This window comes from Danio rerio, chromosome 15 (genome assembly GCF_049306965.1).
Source record: "Danio rerio strain Tuebingen ecotype United States chromosome 15, GRCz12tu, whole genome shotgun sequence".
In the NCBI taxonomy this organism is placed as follows: Eukaryota; Metazoa; Chordata; class Actinopteri; order Cypriniformes; family Danionidae; genus Danio; species Danio rerio.
The window spans coordinates 13,714,434-13,736,942 of NC_133190.1; the positions used below are offsets into that span (position 1 = coordinate 13,714,434).

Here is a 22,509-nt window from a genome sequence, read left to right on the forward strand (position 1 = left end):
CACCAGCAGAAGGAAATTATTGGACGACAGGGTGAGAGAAGTTCGTCAGTGTACTCTATGTTGACCAAATATTTATCATGGTGAAATTCAATTCAATACAATAGATGTCGTGGTGCTGCCATATTTTCAATCTGATGTAGATAAAAACAAGCTGTGAGGGCTAAAAATTGTGTGTTCAGTGCATTTAAACTGATTGTTGCTGATTAAACATCTAATACAAAGAACTTTAGCTAGACCCAAAGGAAATAAGTTATGAAAATTGTGATCTCGGACATGTATACGTTCATCACCATAGTAATAATTGTGTTTATCCCTCACAGTGTTGTTTTCAGCCACATTAAATTTTGTAAGTTTTTAATTAGTGTTTGTAGAAATCACTTCAGTTTAGCTTGCGGTTAATCAGCGAGTGCTTAAATCTGACCAAAGATCTATATTCAAACACGTGTGTATGTATGTGTGTGTGTATATATATATATATATATATATATATATATATATATATATATATATATATATATATATATATATAAATAAATATATATATATATATATATATATATATATATATATATATATATATATATATATATATATATATATATATATATATATATATATATATATATATATATATATATATATATATATATAATAGGGTGTTTGGTGCTTGGAATCCACACCATTAAGTCTCTCATTTATGTTTCGTTCTGTTTGATGTCATTTCAAATAACAGATGTATTATTTTAAATGAGGCATCTGTTCAGCTTTCACTCCTTTAAAAGCCTGTAGTATGTGGTGTACTGTATAGGCTTGTCATTCCAGGTGGCTGTAGTATGTCTGTGTGCATGTTTAATGAATGGTTGCTGTAAATGGTCGTTTGATGATGTCATCGGTGAAGCCAAAGAGTACTGTTAAGAGAACCTGTGAATGTACTCCACACTGACTGCAGAATAAAGTCTCTTTTTATAATGAATTAACTGTGGTGTCATCCTTTTTTCAATCACTAAAATCAGGTAGGTGCTGATTTTAGATTTTTTAGATTTGGCAATTTGGATAACAGTTGTACTTATCCTTCACAGTGAATGGTTTATCATGCAGTTCTCTGGAATTCTGAATGGTTTACCATGGGATTTTGCAATTAGATTCTTCATATATTGTGTACAGTATCTACATAAGAGCATCCAGGTTGTTTTCACAGAATAAAGCCCTGAATACTATTGAATGGCTTTATTCTGAAAAAAACAACCACCTGGATGCACTTTAACTTGCTTATTACATGGCTACTTGTCATAAAAGTTTAATATTAGACACACAACTATGCTTTGAGCATTATAGATTAAATATTTTAAGCTGACATAAAAACAGCTGAATGGAATATACACTAACCTATGTGCTATTCAAATTCAAGATGAATTCAAAAAGCAGCCTTGTGACACGAGTATATAAATATGGATGTGAATGTTAGGGCTTGCATGACTACTAACTACTAGTTTCTGATAATTGATTTCTTTTCAAAACAATACTCAAGTTATTCGACTGCCTGTGTTTTGAGCTACTAGTTAAAGACAGAAAGAAATCCTTCTCAAAACGTCTTTCATTCATTTTTAGCCGAATGCAACCATTTCATAGGCCTAACATAAATTGTCAATATTACATTTTTTTTTTAAGTTACAGAGTAATATAAAAATTAAAAGCTGTACGCAGCATTGTTATTTAACATCTGTGTCATAGGCTTCCTGTATGCAAAACGAACATGTGCATCCTGTAATTCTTTACTAAGTTATTAAAGTAACTTTATTATTTAACAAGTATTCAGCTGTAATAATAGCTTAAAAGTGAAACTTTTTACTGAAACCAGTTCGGCAAGAAAAAAATGTTCTCGTTAACAATACAGCTCACCCGCAAACAATAACTACCTTAAATAAATAAATAATACATAAATAGTTAAAATTGAAAATGCATAAAAAATAATAATAATAAAGAAAAAAATTTAGGCTACGTATTACCTTTGAATTTTTTTTTTATGTAGGCTATGGAAAGTAAAAGAAGTCAGCTACACTTGAAACCTAAAATGCATATTGAAAACAAAATAAAATAATAAAATACAAAATGAGTTAATATATTAGCCTTCAACCAGCCTGGAGATGCAAACATCCAGGTGCACGCACATAATAATCTGTTATATAACAAGTAGTTTAATTTAAAAAAAAAACTTTAATATTTGATTAGAATTTTTTTTTTTTACTTCAGAAATTAAATTGTTCAACAATTCGAGTGACAATAAACAGCCAAAGTGAAAACAAGTAAACTATGAATAAATAAAACAAATAGTTATTAAAATAAATAAAATATCTGTAGACACAGAAAACAAACAAATGCTTACATGATATTTTAACATGCTGACCATGTAGAAAAAGAAAAGAAACGCAACGGAATTATGAAAAATGCGTGCCTTGCAATGTAATCATATTATATTTACCCTGTTTTTGACAGAAATAAGGAATAAAATCGTACTTTATACAACTTTATAAAGAACACAAGTCATCTCCGCTATCATCCTTTAGCCACAGACCGTCTTTGGTCAAGCTCATGGAAGCGCATCCACGTGAGAGAGATGCAGGATTCCTCTTTGCTTTGTTGCAGTGTTGCTGGCCAAAGAAAAATTATTTCACTTCGTGTGCTAGTACCAAGGACAACAAGAAATGATTTTGCTAGTTTTGTTTGTAGAGGAAACCAATGTTCATTACGTGACCATTCAAGAGGATTCCACATGGTTTTAATGTCAGGCATATAAAATAATATAAAACTAAATCTTCAATTGTAGTTGGCTGCTTTTAACCTTTGATCGTGGAGTTTGTTGGTGCAGTGTTTGTCAACCACGGTTATGTTCAAAATTGCATGCTTCCATAAAGTATAGTATGCTAAAAACTGTATGCAAATTCATAGAATTCGAAAAAAAGTATGCGAGAAGTACCCGGATGACCTACTTCTGGCAAGATTCTGAAGTGCAGATCCGATGCACGCTACACTATCCCATGAACTTATTAATGGGAGTGAATGTGAAGCGACCCAGCTGATGTGTGTTGGTCACTCAATCATGACAAAATGGTAGATGTAGTACATCCAAGTTCCATTTGTACTGTTCACATTCAGACTGTATGTAATGTACTTTTCTAACAGCCAAGTAGTATGTTTAAATTCAAATGCATTACCTAATGATTAGCAGGCAACTTTGGACGCAGCCCATGCTCCTGGAAGACCTTTGCATATTTTCCAGGTCTCCTTAACTAAACACACCTGATTCAGATCATCAGCTCATTAGCAGAGACTAAAAGTAATGAGTGTGACTGACAATGGAGACATCCAAAACATGCAGTGTTGGTGGTCCTCCAGGAATGTGGTTGAGAAACACTGAGTTAGTGTACCACTTCAGATTTTTTTCAAACTTGGTGACACTAAAATTTCATGACTCCCGAAATGCAAAACTTCTGGAGTTACTGGAGAGCCTCAGTTCTGCAGAGTTTTATTCCAGTCCTGCTCTTCCATACATAACTGTAGTTTTCAAAATAATGCCCGAAGAACTTGATAAGCTGGATCAGTGGGGTTGAAGCTGAATTCTGTAGGGCTGTGAAGTGCACCAAAGATCTACACTGATGAACCAACCATTATGGCCATCTGCCAATATACTGTACTGTTTAATGTGCTTCCAAAACCATACAAAATAGATTCAACAGCTGCATCTGAAAGATGTTCCCTCCAAGCATGCATTCCAAGGAAGTCATTAAGGCACATCTGAATCCAAATCTAGCTTTATTTCCTGACTTTACATCTGACTGGTTTTTGAAGGCAGCATAGATATAATCCTTTACTGCCTTTGATATCCCACAGTGGCCTACACTTGTGGTTGCAGTCTATACATGCCCTGAAGGCACCCTGTGGTTTCTGGCACCAGGACATTTGTGGCAAACTCTTCAAGCTCTGTGTGTTGCTATGGGTGGAGCCATTGTGGTTTGAACTTGTTAGTCTGGCACCTCCCACAAATTCTCAATTTGACTAAGATCTTAAGGAATTCAAAGGTCAGGGCAACACCTTGAGCTCTTTATCGTGCTTGCCAAGTCATTGCTGAGCAAGCTTCACTGTGTTCATTATAGCTTAAATGGGCCAATCCACCAATTAAGCACCATGAAGGATTGTACCTGGTTAACAACTAGATCCATAAGAATAACCAGACCCAGGGTTTGCCAGATCTTCCCTGTTTCCCAGAGAAACCCAACTCAGAATCAGGAGTGATAGGTAGCTTGAAAACTCCTGGCCCGAGAACATCATCTGGCTTGTTCCAACTACTTTCTCATTAAAATGTTCGTTCACCCCAAAATTTTAATTGTTATTAATTACAGACATCCATGTCATTCCAAACTCCTGAGACCTTTGTTCGGAACACAGTTAAAGATATTTTAGATGTACCCCAACCCCCCTTTCAGTAGATCAGTCAGAGTATTATTAAGTGCTAAGAATCCTTTGGAGGGCACATTAGTTAAAAAAAAATTACTTTATTTAAATGTTTTTTTTACATCAGTGGCAGTTTACACTACTTGACAAGTCTTGTCATTGATCTCAGTTGTAAGAGCAACAAATAGTAACTTGATTTCTAGTTGATCATTTGGAAAAGTGGCAAAAGGTATATTTTTCCAATGAATCATCTGTAAAACTGCATCCCAATTATCACAAATACTGCAGAAGACCTGTTGGGCCCCACACGGACCCAAGATTCTCATAGAAATCAGTCAAGGTTAGTGAATGAAAAAATCATGGTTTGGGGTTACATTCAGTATGGGGCAGTGCGAGAGATCTGCAGAGTGGATGGCAACACCAACAACCTGAGATGTCAAGACATTTGTGCTGCCCATTACATTACAAACCACAGGAAATAGCAAATTCTTTAGCAGGATAGGACTCATTCTCATACATCAGCCTCCACATCAAAGTTCCCAAAAGAAAAAAGAAGGTCAAGGTGCTCCAGGATTGGCCAGCCCAGGCACCAGAAATTAACATTATTGAGCATGTCTAGGGTAGGATGGAGATTAGAAGGAAGGAGCATTGAAGATTAATCCAAAAATTCTTGAGGAACTCTGTGAGTCCTGCAAGAACACTTTCTGTGCCATTCCAGATTACTTTACTTAAGTGGCAAAACTGTTGTCTAAGCGAAGCCAGACTTCAATGTCCCAATTAAATCAATAAACCATGATTAAATCAAGGCATGATCATATTTTATTTAGGTAAAATAAGTGTAATCTAGAGGCCTTTTCCTTTCATAAAAAAACATTTCTGATGCCAAATGATCAACTAAAAGTCAAAGTATTATTTGTTGTTCCTAAGACTTGGGTAGGCGACAAGACTTTTGCTAGACTGGCACATTTAAGTGTCATGCTTGGCTATACTGATTACGGTACAACCACAGATGTGCCTGTGTTTTGTTTCTTAAAGAGGAAGTCCTGATTGGGCACCTGGGGACTTACATCAGTGCACAGTGCTCGTGAATGTACTGAGGAAAAAAACTTGTCATTATTAAAAAAGTCATTATTTTGTGTTAATTATGCACAAAGGTATTCTCGTAGCTTTAGAATAGTTTGATTGAACCATTAAAAACATATGGACTGTTTTGGGGATTTTCTGGTGTCTTTTCAAGATTTCACCTAAAATATTGCAAATTGTTTTTTGAAGAAGAAAATCTCAAAGGACTGGGGTTACATGAAAGTAATTAATAACACAATTTTTATTTTTGAGTAAACTAACCTTTTAATCCTGAACTCTGACTTGATGAATCCTAAGTTTACTCTAGGTATGCTGGTTCCAAAAGCAGTCTTGGAAGTTCAGTCAACAGTATGATAACCTTGAACACAATAAGTTATTCTCAACAGAATATCGAAACGATGGGTCACTATGGAAGCAGACGCCAAAAAGCACAAAAGCATGTGTGCTGTCATATTGCATCCCAATGTGGTATGCCAGTTGCACTGGCTAGGAAAACGCTGCTCTCCAAAGGGTTGTCAACACAATGCATAAAATCTTTGGCTGCACTCTTCCCTCCATAGAGGAGTTGTATAAGGCCTGCTGCTACAGCAAAGCACGCAACATCCTGAAAGCTCGTCCCATCCAGCATACAATCTATTTCAAATGTTTTCAAAATGGGAGACGATATAGGACTATAAAAGCTAAAACAAACAGACTAAAAAAAGTACATATTCAAGGGGTGCAATAATGAATGGACATTAAATTGAGGGTGTTTCTGGCCAAAATCATTTCAATCTTACTCACTTTATAACTTGCACTTGCCACTTTATATGCTTGGACATTAAATTGCATGTCTTTCTGGCCCACATTTTATTCACTTTTAAATTTAAAAAGCTGCCAGAAAATGCACTTGCCACTTTATACGCACATCATATGCACTTTTAGTTTTGTATTGTTACTCCTTTAATGAATATATTGTTGCCATTTTATCTTTTGATCTCGTTATTATTGTTGTTTTTTTAAATAAATAGGACTGCACTGAAGGGAAGGGCAAACGTAAATTTTGTTGTATTTTGTACAATGGCAATAAAGATTCTGATTCTGTCTGTCCCCATGAGGTAAATGTTCGAGACAACCTTCTTTCACTGCTCCTAGGTCCTGAATACCCCATCCCAATGGATTAGTCCATATCTGGCAGTGAGAACAGATTGTTTGCTTTTATTGTCTAATTAATCTAGATTTTATGATTTAACTCTGATAGAAGATAAACAATATTTAACTGACTGGTCATAATGTTTTGGCTCATGATGTCAGTGGATTAATATACTCTAAATGAAGGGGAATTAATACAAAGTTGTTTAACTTAACCCGAGATGTACAGACTAGGGCCTGTTGGCCAAAGTTGGCCTATGGTAACCTTTCATTTGGCCCACCATCCCACATGAGAAAAGAGTGAGCATGATGGGTAGGAAACTTTTTTTTTTGTTTTATTTCTGAGCTGCAAAAAAGCAGACTGAAAATAATTGATTTAATTTAATGCTGTTAGTGAATTACAGTTTTTTTTAATATACTACTAATACTACTACTACTACTACAAAAAATAATAATATTAATAACTCCTCACATTTATAGCTCTTTTCTGGACACTTAAAGCACTTTACACATTGAGGGGAATCTCCTCATCCACCACCAGTGTTCAGCATCCACCACACACCAGCTGATTGGTGGAAAGGAGACAGATTAATGAAGCCAATTAAGATATGGGGATAGTTAGGTGATCAGAGGTCTGTGGCCAAATTTGGGCAGGATAGCCGGGTTAAACCCCCACTCTTTTCGAAGGACATCCTGGGATTTTTATTGACCACAGAGTCGGGACCTCATTTTAACATCTCATCCGAAAGACAGTATAGGCTCAGTATAGTGAGCAGCTACGTTCACACTGCCAGGCTTAGTGCTCAAATTTGATTTTATTTCAGATTTTATCTTTTTTTGCATGGCTGTTCACACTACTTTTGTAAATGTGGCCAATATCAGATTTGCAGTGTGAACAGATCATGGTCCTAAAATGACCCGCATGCGCAAAAGAAATTACAGACAGCACAAAAGGTCAAATAATGCACATGTGATACTGTATGAAGTAAGCACGTTGTCAGATCATGCCTATATGTTTATTGCCCTTTTCACAGACAACCGTGGTGTATTTCATGAACTGTAAATGATTATACTAATATGTATTTCGGCTTTCGAAATCAAAAATAAGTCACTTGTGATTCAAATCCTTCATGTCAATTGCGGTGCGCGTTTGTTTGATCACCGGTGTAGTGAACTCATCAAGAGTTAATGAGCAGCCGCAAAAAACTGTGAAGATGGAGTTGTTTTATGTCCGTTTGCAGAGTTATTTCATTTTACTTCATTATAAATAGCAGACACGTGCAGAAGGGGGGTTTGGGTGCTCGAGCACCTGCCTTTTTTTATCTCTCTGAGAAAGTTCTCCCTCCTTTGCACACGGATGCCCCTATCCGCAACACGCACAAGGCTCTTCAGCTTTGCGATCAACCCGTGCCCCAATCGTTACCAGTTTAGCCTCCAAAATCTTTTTCAAAATGAACAACCAACTTTTTATTTTGCAATACAGAAGTGTCAGATCGGGTTATGGGATCGGTACACCTGATCAGGAAATCCCTAGTTTGCGCACTCTTGAGCTTTACAATATACTGGCCGACTTTATAAATTCAATAAGAATTTTCCTGTTTTAAAACATAAAATCAACTTGTGTAAACATAACCAACAATTTAGAAAAGCTTTTAAATCTTAAATAGATTTTCTCAATGGTAATAATGAGGTAGTGCTTCAAAAAATAAGTGTAGTATTGAGAATGTATTATGGACTACCACGCCACCTTGTGGTCGTTTTGACCTTTTACAATTTGTGTATGCTGCAACAACTTAAACACCCAAATGAAATTATGTACATTGTTTTATTTCCAAATGTTAAAACAGAACAAGTGGTACAGATGTGTCTGTTTTTTTTATATTCTATGTTGTTTGTTTTTTCTAAATCATTGAACTATTTGCTGGTCATTATGTATTTACAAAGTGTATTGTACTTAACACAAACAAACAACATTTATGAAACCAATGGTGCTAAAACATAAATAAATAAATAAAAAAAGCTAAACTCAGTTTGACAGTCAAAACAAACATTTAAACCACACAAGTACAAAGTTACGATCATGCAATATATATTTTTGGAATCAAAACAATTCGTAAAAAAACACATCCAACATTCAGTCATTGAGAGTATTCAGTCAAAATTATTACTTGGTGCAAAATATAATTAATAAAGTGTGAATGTGCATAAAACAGTAGCTTTTTTCAATGGCATTTGCACTTTTGTTCAGCTAGAACCATTTCACTGGAGTAAAATAAAACAGAATTTCAAAAGGGCATTTCAGCCTCTTTCAACATCAATGTACCCTCATGTCATAATATACATCATTGAAAACATCCAAAAAAACCACCAAGCATTTTTGTGTTTAATAGAAGTCTAAACATAGACAGGTCGGCTAAACCAAGGCTAAATTTAGTCTGTCAGAAAAATATCTAATAGATCAGAATATACAAAAGTATACATGTAAACAAATTAGACACACTTCACGTGTGTAGTTATTCATTCCTGATGACTGGTCTAGTTTTGGGCTATTCTTAGACATCTATTAGTTTTCACTGACAGCACAAATTAAGCCTTGTTTTAGCCAAGCTGTCTATGTTTAGATGTCTATTAGACTTCTTTTAAACACAAATAAATCTAGCTGGGAAGTCCATCGAGGTATTATAATGGTCATTAAGTTGAAATCAGTAGAGCTCTTTCACTGTTTTAATAAGCTTTCTGGTTTGCTTATTACACATATCAAATGATTTGACATATTACCACACTTAAAAGATGAGTTAATACAGTTAGTGATGCAGGCTGGTTTGTAAAAGTGGTGTTCCTCATCTATTTACAAAAATGTTAAGTTGTGTTAGTGTTTAATTGCTACAGACATATATATATATATATATATATATATATATATATTTATAAAAATCTGACCTTTTTCCTTTTTTAGTCTTTGTGACATGTCTGGGATATACCAGTGTAGAAAAGTACATACTTTGACTATCTGTACTTTTACATACAGTATATTAAGAGATGTATGACTTCCCAAACAATGCACACACAATAAATAACACACACAATAACTTCCTGATTGCTACGATCCAAATGTGCGACTTCTGTCTAGTCTTTTCTTGGCAGGGTTTGGGTACTGGGGGTTCTCAATAACCCCTTCTCCAAATTTGAGTTCCAAGAAGGCACGATGGTTGTTCGGACCATAAGTGGTAATGCCAGCAAATGGCATTGGCACCAGGGGTTGCAGGAAATGCTCTGAGAACTCCACATCTTGTTTGTGCTCAGTCCAAGTGTCCCTGGTCATAACTCCATTACGGGGGTAAAATGGCCATAAATCAACATGCAAATGGTTGGTTTCGCTGTACTGAACACGGTAGAAATCGCCTTCAACAGCTCGCTCCCACACATAGCCGTTAGCATCAACCAGAGAACCAGAGTCAAGATTCTTTAGGTAGTCGCAATTTGGGACATCCTCCAAGTAGATGCCCAAGTCTACATCATAGTCCCATGGGATTATATCTTGGTGTCTGGCAGCTCCCAATAAGGATCCCCCTTCCAGCCAGTAGCGCACACCAGAGCTTTCGAGAATGTTGATCACGTATTTAGTGGTCTCTCTGAGGGCACGTAAGCAGCAAGGTGGAGTCCAGCGCTCAATGTAAAGATATTCCGGTGTGTCATCTCGAACTGTCCCGAAACATCGCGCAGTCTCTTTACTGCAGCCAAACCACTGATCTCTACCATCAGGCAAGATCAGGCGCTTCAGGCCAAAGCTGCGCATGAGGTGATTAGTGGCATCTTTCAGGCGACTATCAGCTTTCCACTGGTTGTGTGCAGAGCTAAACAAAGGCCGATGACTGGCTGAGAATGAAGGTCCCTCCAGGAGTTTGACCTTCCAGCCTCGAAGAGAAGTTTGGACAAACAAGGAAGACATCAGGGGGCGCCCTAAGGGAACTGAGAGATTGAAGAGGTCCTCGGTGCGAATAAGAACAACAGCGTCTCCCTGCAGAGCTGTGCAGACGCTACCACTGCTCCCTGAGGCCGCAGGGCTGTAAGTGGCAGTCCATTCCCGCAGATTGACCCGAAGATGAAGGCACTGCACTGAAGAGCGGGTCAGCACTGGTGCAGCAACCAGTCGGACCGGCCCACCACCTTCCCCTTCCAGCTCCCGAATGAGACGCTCAACTTGTCGACCATGGTCCAGCTCCACACCATCAGGAACTAACAAAGAAAACTCTGTCTGCACGTTGAACTCGGGACGGTGAGTTTGTGGAGGCTGGTCAGGACTTGGGGACATCACCAGCAGCCGTGCTCCCTCTGGAAGAGCCAAAGGAGGGTACGGTGAATTTTCAGCAACTGCGAGGAAGGGTAATTCTGGTCTCTGCCGCAGAAAGGAGCGTGCAACATCACCAACATAGTTTTCAAAATCTTCAAATTCCCGAACCAGGATCGTGACGCGTGGACCACGCATGTTTCCCTCAAGACCTCCTAATTTAACACCTCCAACCATGCTTCCACCAACGAGGTTACCCATCGCTCCTAGGCCTGACACAGGAAGAGAGGCTTTCTTTAAGCCTTTACCTTGCTCTCGACGCTTCTCCATCATTTGCTGCTGAGCCCGCGAGACATAATACAAGATGAGCAAGTTTAAAATGATTGCTCCAGTTAACAGAGCCTGGCAAAAACTGATACGCATTATGGCTCTTGTGGTTTTATGGCAGAAAGAGTAAATGAAATCTCAGATTATTCTGAATGTCATAACATGTCCAAATTAGTGAAAACCTCAACATTAACATCCTAGTCTGGCCAAAAGTGATGCTGAAAGTGGACAGTGTTTGAGGTGAATATTTGATGAAGCATCTTTGACTTGATCAGTTTCCACTCATGTCTTCCTCTCTGTCAGCTGATCCCATTCAGGAAAAAAGACTGATGGACTGACTCCATTATCAACCAGATTGGCTTTAGTTCTCCATAGTCCGTTAATTAAATGCTATAGGCTACATGGAGAAAAACAAAACAACATTTTAATAAACAACTTCTCTTTCCAAAGCACAAGGTTATTGTACAGTTTAAGCTTGTACTACAAAATCCCCATTAGCCACCACTTTTAATTCTACCAACAAACGTGACCTAGAAATTTACGTTAGGCTATAGAGATGCTCAAATGCTGCTGTCCCAATTAAAGATGAGCTCCAGATAACCTACATTCACGTATTGCAGATTGCAAACTCAAATTTGCTCACTCGAGACAGTTCATCCAAATATAGAACAGGCATGCAAAATTAAACCTAAACAAGCATACAATCGTGCATTCACGCAAATCTATACAGCCTCTGATTTTGACAGCCTTTACAAACATACACAGAGACAACTCGTTATGCAAAACTGTTTACGTCACGGTTGAGAGAACTAACATTTTACAGTGGATTCAACATTTTCCTCATCAGCAGATTGTTTGCTCGCCGTTCTCGCTATTCTTCCCCATGCTTATTCGGAAATGAGAAGAGGAAGCTCGAGAGGAGACCTCAATATAGCAGGAAGCTAAAGCCACTGGGTCTCTTCGATCAAGCCCATTAGAAATAGAGCGAGAGGGCAGAGCGTCAAGGAAAGTGACAAGCGAGTTCTGAAATGGGCGGGGCTTATCAGCAACCATACGAGTTTGGACATATTTCTTATTTTAATACTTTACAGTGCATTCTCTGTGAGAAAGATTATTTACTAGTTACTTACAAATTTGATGTGTTCCTTTATAAAATATTAATAACTGCTGATACAAAATAAAATACTTATTTTAAAAAATGCTACAATTTTACAGTGCAGTGATGTAAAATGTTATAGGTAAAATATGTAATATTTCGTTTATTAACTGGTGATTCGAGAATATTTTACATATATTTAGAAATTATAACATATGTAGACGTGTAACAGTGCCGCGCGATAAGTGTTACTTTTCTCAGCGTAAATTAGAATGGACCAATCACAATCATTTGCAATACTCGGACTCGTTTTTTTATTTTATAATTTTATTTAGGTTTCTGAGCTGAATTTCTAAAAGTGTGTGAGCCACAAATCAATCTAATCAATAAATTACACGATTGTGTGATTGTGTTTTATGTAAAACAAAACAAAAACGCTTTATAAAGATTCTAATCAAATTAGATAATAAAAAATAACAGCAACTTTTTAGATTTTGGTAGATTTCTCGGTGTCATTTTTAGCAAAGAAAAATAAAAGAGTAGAAGTGGCTTCGGCCGGAAGTGACGAGAGTTCTTTAAACTCTTGCGCGAAAAAAACAACAACAATTGGTGCAGAAATGGCGGCCGGTTATATTCAAAGGTTCCCCTCAAAGCGGTGTTTCGAACGTAATTTTAAGAGTTATGTACATGACACGATGACAAAGTTCGTCGTTTGGACAAAAGACAGGTCTTTCGGTGTGGAGGGTAAGCTTGTGTTACTCTTTGTGTTAATCTTAAATGAGCCAGGCTGCAGTTATTCAAACATTCAAACAAGGCATTAGCAAGCCGCGTCGTTTCTCTGAGAACACATATTTACTTACTGTAGCTAACTTGCTTTTACAGATCCCAAACTAGGATCCAAATGTATTGTATGGGAACTCCAATACGTTCCTTTTGACGGGATACCCTTTATGTTGGTGGGAAGGATGGTCTACTCCTGTCACCGAGGCGCAGACAAGCACAAACACCAAAAACAGAAGAGACAGGAACAGCTGGTATGTCGATAAATAGTTACGTACGTAAGTTGTCAAAATTCTCACACACACACACACACACACATATATATATATATATATATATATATATATATATATATATATATATATATATATATATATATATATATATATGAATTTAGACAACTTACTTACGCAAGTATATATATATATATATATATATATATATATATATATATATATATATATATATATATATATATATATATATATATATTTTGTTTTATGAATATTTCCCAAATGATGTTTAACAGATTCAGGATATTTGCACATTATTTTCTATAATATTGTTTTTTCTTCTGGAGAAACTGATTTGTTTTATTTTGGCTAGAATAGAAGCAGGTTTAAATATTTTGAAACCTATTTTAAGGTCAATATTAGCCCCCTTAAGCAATACGTTGTGTGATTGTCTGCAGAAGAAACTACTGTTATACAATGACTTGCCTAATTACCCTAATTAAGCCTTTGAATCACATTTTAATCTGAATGCTTGTATTTTGAAAAATATCTCTAAATAATTATGTGCTGTCATCAAGGCAAAGATAAAAGAAATTTCTTATAAATGAGTAATAAAATCTATTATGTTTACAAATGTGTTGAAAAAAAATCTTTCCATTAAACAGTAATTGGAGGGAAAGGGGCCGCTAATAATTCAGGAGGGCTAATAATTTTGACTTTAACTGCATATATACAGTTAAAATATTTTCCACTTTGCAAAGGAAAGTCAAATGTGTACAACTAGAAAGAGAAAAAAAATACAATAGAAAAAAATATGAAACAAACTGTGCTTTAAGCATCTTCACTGTAAGAAAAAAACTTTAGAAAAAGTCGTTCAGTCAAGAGCAGTGAGGGATTTTGTCCTGTTGTTTGATTAATAATAATAAAAACAGGCGACAGCATAACTATCGCGCCTGTCACTTTAATGTTTTCTCTTTCACATGTCTTTTGATTCTCAACTTGTTTGTTTATAAAACAAAAGAGGGTTAATATGGATAATAACTAAACACCGCGTTTTGACACCTATTTGACCATTAAAGCTCTCGCATTGATGACTTTAGATGTGTGTGCTCTGCTTGTCTCTGAGCACACAGTCTGCGAATGAGACCGAATGCTGACCGCATGCTGTGTGTGTGCCGCACACACACAGCTGCAGCATGCGGTCTCTTTTGCACTTTAAAAACATGAATGAATCGAATGTTCATCAATGAATGATGTGCATCCCGTGCTGCAAACGTTACATTACAGTACATATTTTTAGTCATTTTTAGGTGAGACTGACTGAGCTTTGCAGAGCAACAAATGTGTACAACAAGAAAGAGGGTGGTATATGAATATTTTCATCTCTATTATTGATTTTCATAATCTTTGGAAACCGAAATCGAATTTTCGATTAATTTCACAGCCCTAATAAATATATATATATATATATATATATATATATATATATATATATATATATATATATATATATATATATATATATATATATATATATATACTACATGATTGAAAACAACCTATTAACCTTCTTTATGCTCTATTAAAATGCTTTAAACTCTCTTAAAATGCTCACATAGTCACAGTCGCTACAGCGGAATGAACCGCCAACTTATCCAGCATGTGTTTTATGTAGCAGATGCCCTTCCAGCTGCAACCCATCTCTGGACACATCCATACACACTCATTCACACACATACACTACGGACAATTTTTTAGCCGACCCAACTCACCCGTACCGCATGTCGCTGGACTGTGGGGGAAACCCATGCGAACACAGGGAGAACATGCAAACTCCGCACAGAATCGCCAACTGAGCCAGCCGAAGCTCAAACTGGCGACCTTCTTGCTGTGAGGCGACAGCACTACCTACTGCGCCACTGCGTCACTAGCTTATTTATTGCAAAAGCTTATCATTAGTGCTGGGCAAAGTTGAATCGCATCCAGAATAAATGTTTGTTTGTTTTTAGTGTTATCAAAATACTGGAATTTATTACCAAACGGTACTAAAATTTTAAAAACATCCATTTAAGCGCAACATTTAAGCGCTGTTAAGCTTGTTCTTAAACAGCGTTGATTTGCCATTGTGTTCATGCGCTCAGCAAAAACACACTGTGATTGGCCATGAAGGTCATCTGTTCACCGAACTCACTGTTTACTGAGTGTAATCACAGATACTGGGAAACTGGAGCATTTAAAGCGACTAAGATCAGTCGATTCATCAGCGAATTGCTCAGATGTCAGCTTATTAACAGACCAGCTGTTCTTCTCGGCTTTAAAATGCTCCAGTATCCCTGTATCTGTGTTTACACAAATTGCTTCATGTAGTTTGTTGTTAGGACACAGGGTAACAATGTAATCTGCTCACCTAATGTTTATGTTTGTAATATTTTATTTCCTAATTAATAACCCCCTAATGTGGAACTCTTGGGTGCTGAAATATAAATGGCTAAACTGGCATTGGGGCAGGTTAAAGGGACTAAAACTAAAACAGAAGTTCCGTTACGGAAAACACATTTTCAAAGCAGACTATCAGACTGTAGCATTTTTCAGATGAACAAGTTCACTAAGGATGTTTCTTCAATATCTTCAAACATATTAGGGTATTTTTTACTTTTTAGAAGAGTCTAAAACAGCACCTTTAACCAAAAAACACAATTAACTATATTGTTTGTTGCCCAATTAAAAACACAATTGTATATTGAAAAAATATAATCTAATAGGATGATTAAAAATAAGAGAATAATAATAATATAATAAAATAATTAAACAAAACAAAAATTAACTGTATATTTTTATTGTCCTCAGCTTGATGACAGCTCAGACCATAGTAATAAAGAGAAGCGACGTCGTCTCCGGGTCTCCAAGAAACTGGACTGTCCAGCCAGAATATACGTGGTCCATTTAATCAGATTCCCTGATTACAAGGTTTTTTGGTTTTTATATTTCTTATATAATCGAACTAAATAACTGTAAACAAACATTCTTAAACTGGGATGTTGTTTTCTGTTATAATTTCAAGTAATACCAGTTTTATAATTTTAGTGCCCTGAACTTTTAATGCCTAGAGCATAGGTCTCAAGCTTGATTCCTGGAGGGCCGCAGCTCTGCACAGTTTTGTTCCAACCCTAATAAAACACAGCTGGTCCAAATAATCTGTGTTCAAGACTACTAGAGACTATAAAGCAGATGTGAGTTGGAGATGGTTGAAGCTACACTATGCAGAGCTGCAGCTCTCCAGGAATTGAGTTTTGGTCCATTGGCCTAGAATAGGAGTGTCCAAACTCGGTCCTGGAGGGCCTGTATACTAAACATTTTAGCTCCAACTTGCCTGAACATACCTGCGTGGATGTTTCTAGAAAGCCTAGTAAGAGCTTGATTAGCTAGCCCAGGTGTGTCTAATTGGGGTTGGAACTAAACTTTACAGGACACCGGCCCTCCAGGACCAAATGTGGACACCCCTGACCTAGAACAAAGAAAATATTTTTAAATATGTGTGATTCAGTATGATGGTATGTTTGTTTTTTTGCCTGTAACACAAACTTTCATCAAATTTAAGATACATTTTATCTATGGTCGACAATAATTAGGTATTTAGTGCTGGGCAAAGAGTTATTAAAAACTTAGTCAAGTCAAGCTTTACTGTCATTTTGCTACATGTGTGGACATACAGAGGAACGAAATGTCGTGACTCGCAGGACCACGATGTTACATAAATTATTCATGAATACAAACAACGCTGGACATAAGAGCTATTTAAAAAAAAAAGAAACCTATGCATATTTAACGAAACACAAAACTTAACTATACACATGAGACAAGAGAGGTATTAAAGGTTGAAGCAAGCAGTGCAACATGATTGTGGTACTTTTATAATTTAATTTATATAATATATATAATCTATTTATAATAAAATTTTATTAAATATTGTTTTCATTATTGAGTTCTTGTAAGATGGAGTTTAAATAAAGTGTCAGGTGCATGAGAGAGAAGTGTTTCTACAGGTGGTTTGTCAAGCCCACTCAGTTGTATAAAGCACAATTTAAAACAATTTGAAAATAAAAGTTTTTGACATAAGATGTGTATTACACATACATAAACTAAACATTTTTGTTGCACAGATAATAAAATGTGTATATATGATGTGTCATACATGTATATCTATTTTAAATCTAAATGGTTACTCAAATATATGCATGTGCTTTTATTTATACGTAATAAATATACACAATACACACATATATTATGTGAAAACAAACGTTTGTTTTTGATGTGATTAATCATGATTATTCTTTGACCACCAGCCCCAATTATATTAAATATTATTATTATTATTATTATTATTATATTTTATTCGAAAGCAAAATTAGCTATTTATCAAAATGTAAATATTGTATGGCTGCAGAAAATATAATTTTAGCATCGATGTTATAAATGAGCACATTTATAATAATCTTCACATATTACAGTCACATCGCAGCATCTCCTTTGTCCATTCAGGAACTTTATTGAGCATTTCACAAAGATTAAATGCATTTATTCTAAAAATGATCAATTGTTTCCAAAAAGTAATGGAGCTTTTTAATTAATTAGGTGAAATGTTTTCAGTATAGCAGTTTATCACAAAACATCATCATGTCAGATTTTTTGTTTAGCTCTAATATGTATTCAATGTCTTGGGCAATGTTAATATAGAATGTAATGCCGTGTTTGTGTATGTGTATGCATGCATGTAATGAATGCATCAGTATGTTATACACTTTACAGTGCTTAGCATATATAAGTACACCCCTCACAAATCTATCTTTCATTTCATATTTTTATTAGGAAACTATACACTATTATACTTGTGCATATACATTAGACAAGTCAGTACTGAAGCCAAATCTGGAGCTTGTCTTACAAAATAACTAGTACACCCAAAAATATGTGTTAGAAAAATATTAAATACAAATTTAGAACAAATAGGAAAAATCAATACAATAAAGTCAATTTAGTTTTTTTTTTTTTTTTAGGTTGTGTTTGCAATATTTTGCGTAAATTTAATTGTATTACCTTTCAATTTCTCAATATGTTTGGTGACTAAAATACTAGTTTAATAAATATTATCTGTTTACTAAATCTCTGTCGTTTAAATGCACCAAAATACATTGCCTATATTCACTGAAAAATAGATAAAAATATTAGTTTTCAAAATGGGGTGTACTCAATTATGCTGAGCACTGTATGTAAAGAAAAATAGTCAGAGAGATGGTAAATAAAAATCAAGAGTGAGGGAGGAAAATAAGAAATGCATCAGTGTAAATAGGAAAATTAAAATGGGTATTGTTGCCTACAAGTAAGAAAAGGAGTTGGCATTGTTGTGTTTTTTCAGATACCTGAAAACATTCCTAAACAGAGGAAGGCGAGCGCTTGCCAGCTAAGACGTGCCATAGCATCAAACCCATCTGCAGTTAAGTTTGATGAGCAGTATGTTGCTTACTTCCCAGGGGTTGATGAGCACAAAAAACATACTGTGGTTGGAGAGGTCAGTCACGCATTTTTTGAAACATCGTCAAACTTTTTTTTTAGCACTTAAGGTGAATTGGAGTTTACATTAAGCCTGTAACAATAATCAATGTTTTGACTTATCACACACCACATGCACATAAGCTCTATCATTTTTGGTGATGATGTACACTTAATACCCATATATAAAAAAAAAACATTCTAGCAACATTTTAGCTTTGTGCAACATCTGTCTCTATTGGAGGTGTCAGTATGATAAAAAATTTACTATTGCATTTACTATAAATTACTATCTACTATCTGGTAGCAGATATAGCAGCCTGTTACTTTTAGCTTTCTTTTTTCTTTTTGTTAACATTTATTATTTATTTATTTAGGATAGACATTTTTACATTCTGATTTCAATGCCCAATTGCTAAAATTACTTTAAATGAAATATTTTTAAGAATAAAATGTGTTCTTTAGAAGAATGCACTTGCATTATGCATATACACTAACTGCCACTTTATAAGGTACGCCTGTCCAACTGCACGTAATGCAAATTTCTAATCAGCCAATCATATGGCAGCCACTCAATGCATTTAGGCATGGGATTTTCACGCACAACCTCTAAATCTTTAGGGTTTAAAATATCCAGTGAGTGGCAGTTCTGTGGGTTGGAAATACCTTGTTGATGCCAGAGGAGAATGGCCATACAGTTTGAGCTGATAGAAAGGCAACAGTAACTTAAATAACCACTCGTTACAACCTAGGTATGCAGAAGAGCTTGTCTGAATGCACAACACTTCTAACCTTGAGGCAGATGGGCTACAGCAGCAGAAGACCACACCGGGTGCCACTCCTGTCAGCTAAGAACAGGAAACTGAGGCCCCGTTTACACTAATGTGTTTTCGTTTTAAAACGCATAAGTTTTGCTATGGTTACGCCATCCGTCCACACTACGCCGGAGTTCTCGATTGCCGAAAATATTGTTGGCTAACAATAACCAAATGCCGAGTGAAACACATGCTTTCTGTTTATACTAGAACTCGCATGCCTAGAGTGCGCGAATGGTCACATGATATATGTTTTTGGTGGTGTAGTGTGGATGGAAATGTGTTCAGAAATGCTGGGTGAAGCGCTAGTGTGGACGCGGATCGTTTTTGATCTAAAACGCCGTTTTAAAACTAAAACGCACTAGTGTAAACGGGGCCTGAGTCTACAATTCGCACAGAGTATTCACACTCCGAGTATTGTTGCTGACCGTGTCAATCCCTTTATAACCACAGTGTACCCATCTTCTGGTGGCTACTTACAGCAGGATAACATGCCATATCATCTCAGACTAGTTTCTTAAACAAGACAATGAGTTCACTGTACTCAAATGGCCTCCACAGTCACCAGACATCAAACCAATGAAGCACATGGGATGTGGTGGAACGAGAAATTTGCTACATGGACAAGTCTGCAGCAACTGTGTGATGCTATCATGTCAATATGGACCAAAATCACTGAGAATTATATCTAGTACCTTGTTGAATCTATGCCACAAAGTATTAAGGCAGTTTTTAAGTCAAAAGGGGGTTTAACCCGGTACTAGTAAAGTGTACCTAATAAAGTGGCAGGTGAATGTATGTAGTGTACATATATTGTCATTCTGACATTATATAATGAGTGGCATAAATTAGTCTTAAAATGACAATATTGTTTATCGCAGTATTTTGGTGCAGTATATCATACATCTAAAAAAGTTATTGTGACAGGTTTAGTTTACATAAATAATTACGTCTCTATAACTGTTCTATGACATTATTGATTTCTTTAGGCCACAGAGATCCAAGAGACAGTGGACACTACAGTGCAGAAACCTATTGAGACATTAGTTGATGATGGCAACACACCAACCCAAGACGACGACACCAACAGAATAAAACAGAAACAACAAAAGTGTGAGAGCTTACTTCGAGAGATTTCTGAACTTACTTCTGATCTACATGATGAGCTGTTTTTGGACTCGTTGACTGTTCGATTAAAGGACCTTTTGGAGGACGTGAGGTGTCATACGTCTCATGATGCCACACTTCCTGTGCCTTACACGCCTCCATGCAAAAAACGGAAATGCCTTGAACCCCTTAATGCAATCCCCGAAAATCATCCATCCACTGCTGTGGAAGATTTGGCCGTCATGGAAAAGCAGTGAAGGCAAACTTCAAGATTTTTTATTTTTTTTGCTTGTAGAGTTATTTAATACTTGCATGTCATTTGTTGTTGTGCCTTGTGTCAATTCTTTACAATTTGTTTGCCTTTGGGTAAAATAAATCCAAACTTATAAAAAAAAATGAATTTGTCTGAAAAAATGAATATCATTGGCATTGTTTTTCAAGGTTGTTAATGTTATGGTTGGCATTGTGTTTGTTTTTGTGACTAGTATCTGAGTAAAAATACACGTTTTTACCATTTTTTTTCTGTATTGTGTAGATACTGCTAATACTAAGTTCAGTCTGCATTTACACCATTTTTAGCCTACCTTTTTTATTTTAGGAGATTTGTGTTGGGTTTATTTAACCATTATCTTGATGCATGGGTTCTTTCAAACACAGCTAACCAGTTTTATTAATGACCACAAAACTCCAATAATTATAAATTAAATATAAAAAAGAAGACTATTACAGCTTAGTTCCACTCAGCATATTGCAAAGAGACATTTGAAAACTTTTTTGAGGGTGAATAATTCTAAAGTTATTTATGGATATTGTCTTTTAAGCTTTCGGTATATTGGCAAGTTGTTTTTTGTTTTTCCCTGTCTGTTAATGCTAGAAGGGATGTAGCTGTGGTCGGAAGTTAATGAGAATTATTTGTATTATTTTGACAAATTACCTGTTTATTGTATATTAACGTCTATCCCAACCCTGAACTCAGTCATCACAGTACCGTTAAAAAAAAAACAGTCATTATGAGTATTGTTCATATTTTTTATTCAATTATCTAAACATTTTATTGTAACAATGTCTACACCTACTCCAACTCTAAACTCAACTGTTACAGTACCATGAAAACAGTCATTATAACGAGTATTGTTCATATTATTTATTCAATTATCCCTCCATTTTATTGTATTAATGTCTACACCTACTCCAACTCTAAACTCAACTATCACAGTATTGTGGAAAGTCATTAGAACGAGTATTATTCAGTTATCCATTAATTTTATTGTATTAACATCTACATCTACTCCAACCCTTAACGCAACCATCAAAGTACCGTTAAAAACAGTCATTATGAGTATTGTTCATATTATTTATTTATCTATACATTTTATTGTAATAATGTCTACACCCACTCCAACCCTAAACTCAACCATCACAGTATCATGAAAACAGTCATTATAACGAGTAGTTTTCATTATTTAATCAATTATCCATTCATTTTATTGTATTAACGTCTACTACGCCTACTCCAACCCTAAATTGAACCATCACAGTACCACGAAAACAGTCATTATATTGAGTATTGTTCTTAATATTTATTCAATTATCCATTCATTTTATTGTATTAACGTCTGCGCCTACCGCAACCCTGAACTCAACCATCACAGT

At 35.7% G+C, this 22,509-nt stretch overlaps 2 protein-coding genes across 7 annotated transcripts; one reads left to right on the plus strand and one right to left on the minus strand.

Moving 5' to 3' along the window:
• Positions 1–8,469: 8,469 nt before the first annotated feature.
• fkrp (fukutin related protein) lies at positions 8,470–13,393 on the minus strand. Of its 4 annotated transcripts, NM_001089490.1 has the most exon segments (3): positions 9,612–11,442; positions 11,475–11,675; positions 13,235–13,388. In NM_001089490.1, a coding segment is annotated over 1 exon segment (1,611 nt). In that variant the 5' UTR covers positions 11,375–11,442; positions 11,475–11,675; positions 13,235–13,388; the 3' UTR covers positions 9,612–9,763.
• On the plus strand, positions 12,966–21,274 carry si:dkey-31c13.1. 3 transcript variants are annotated; one of them, NM_001386261.1, is made up of 5 exons: positions 12,966–13,118; positions 13,257–13,408; positions 16,235–16,354; positions 18,801–18,953; positions 20,739–21,274. In NM_001386261.1, the coding sequence occupies exons 1-5, from the start codon at positions 12,992–12,994 to the stop codon at positions 21,111–21,113; spliced, it is 927 nt and encodes a 308-aa protein (NP_001373190.1). In that variant the 5' UTR covers positions 12,966–12,991; the 3' UTR covers positions 21,114–21,274. The 3 variants fall into 3 exon arrangements, with proteins under 3 accessions (NP_001373190.1, NP_001373191.1, XP_073778698.1); XM_073922597.1 differs by having other exon boundaries at positions 12,976–13,118; positions 13,257–13,428; positions 20,739–21,252; NM_001386262.1 differs by lacking the exon at positions 16,235–16,354.
• Positions 21,275–22,509: the final 1,235 nt, after the last annotated feature.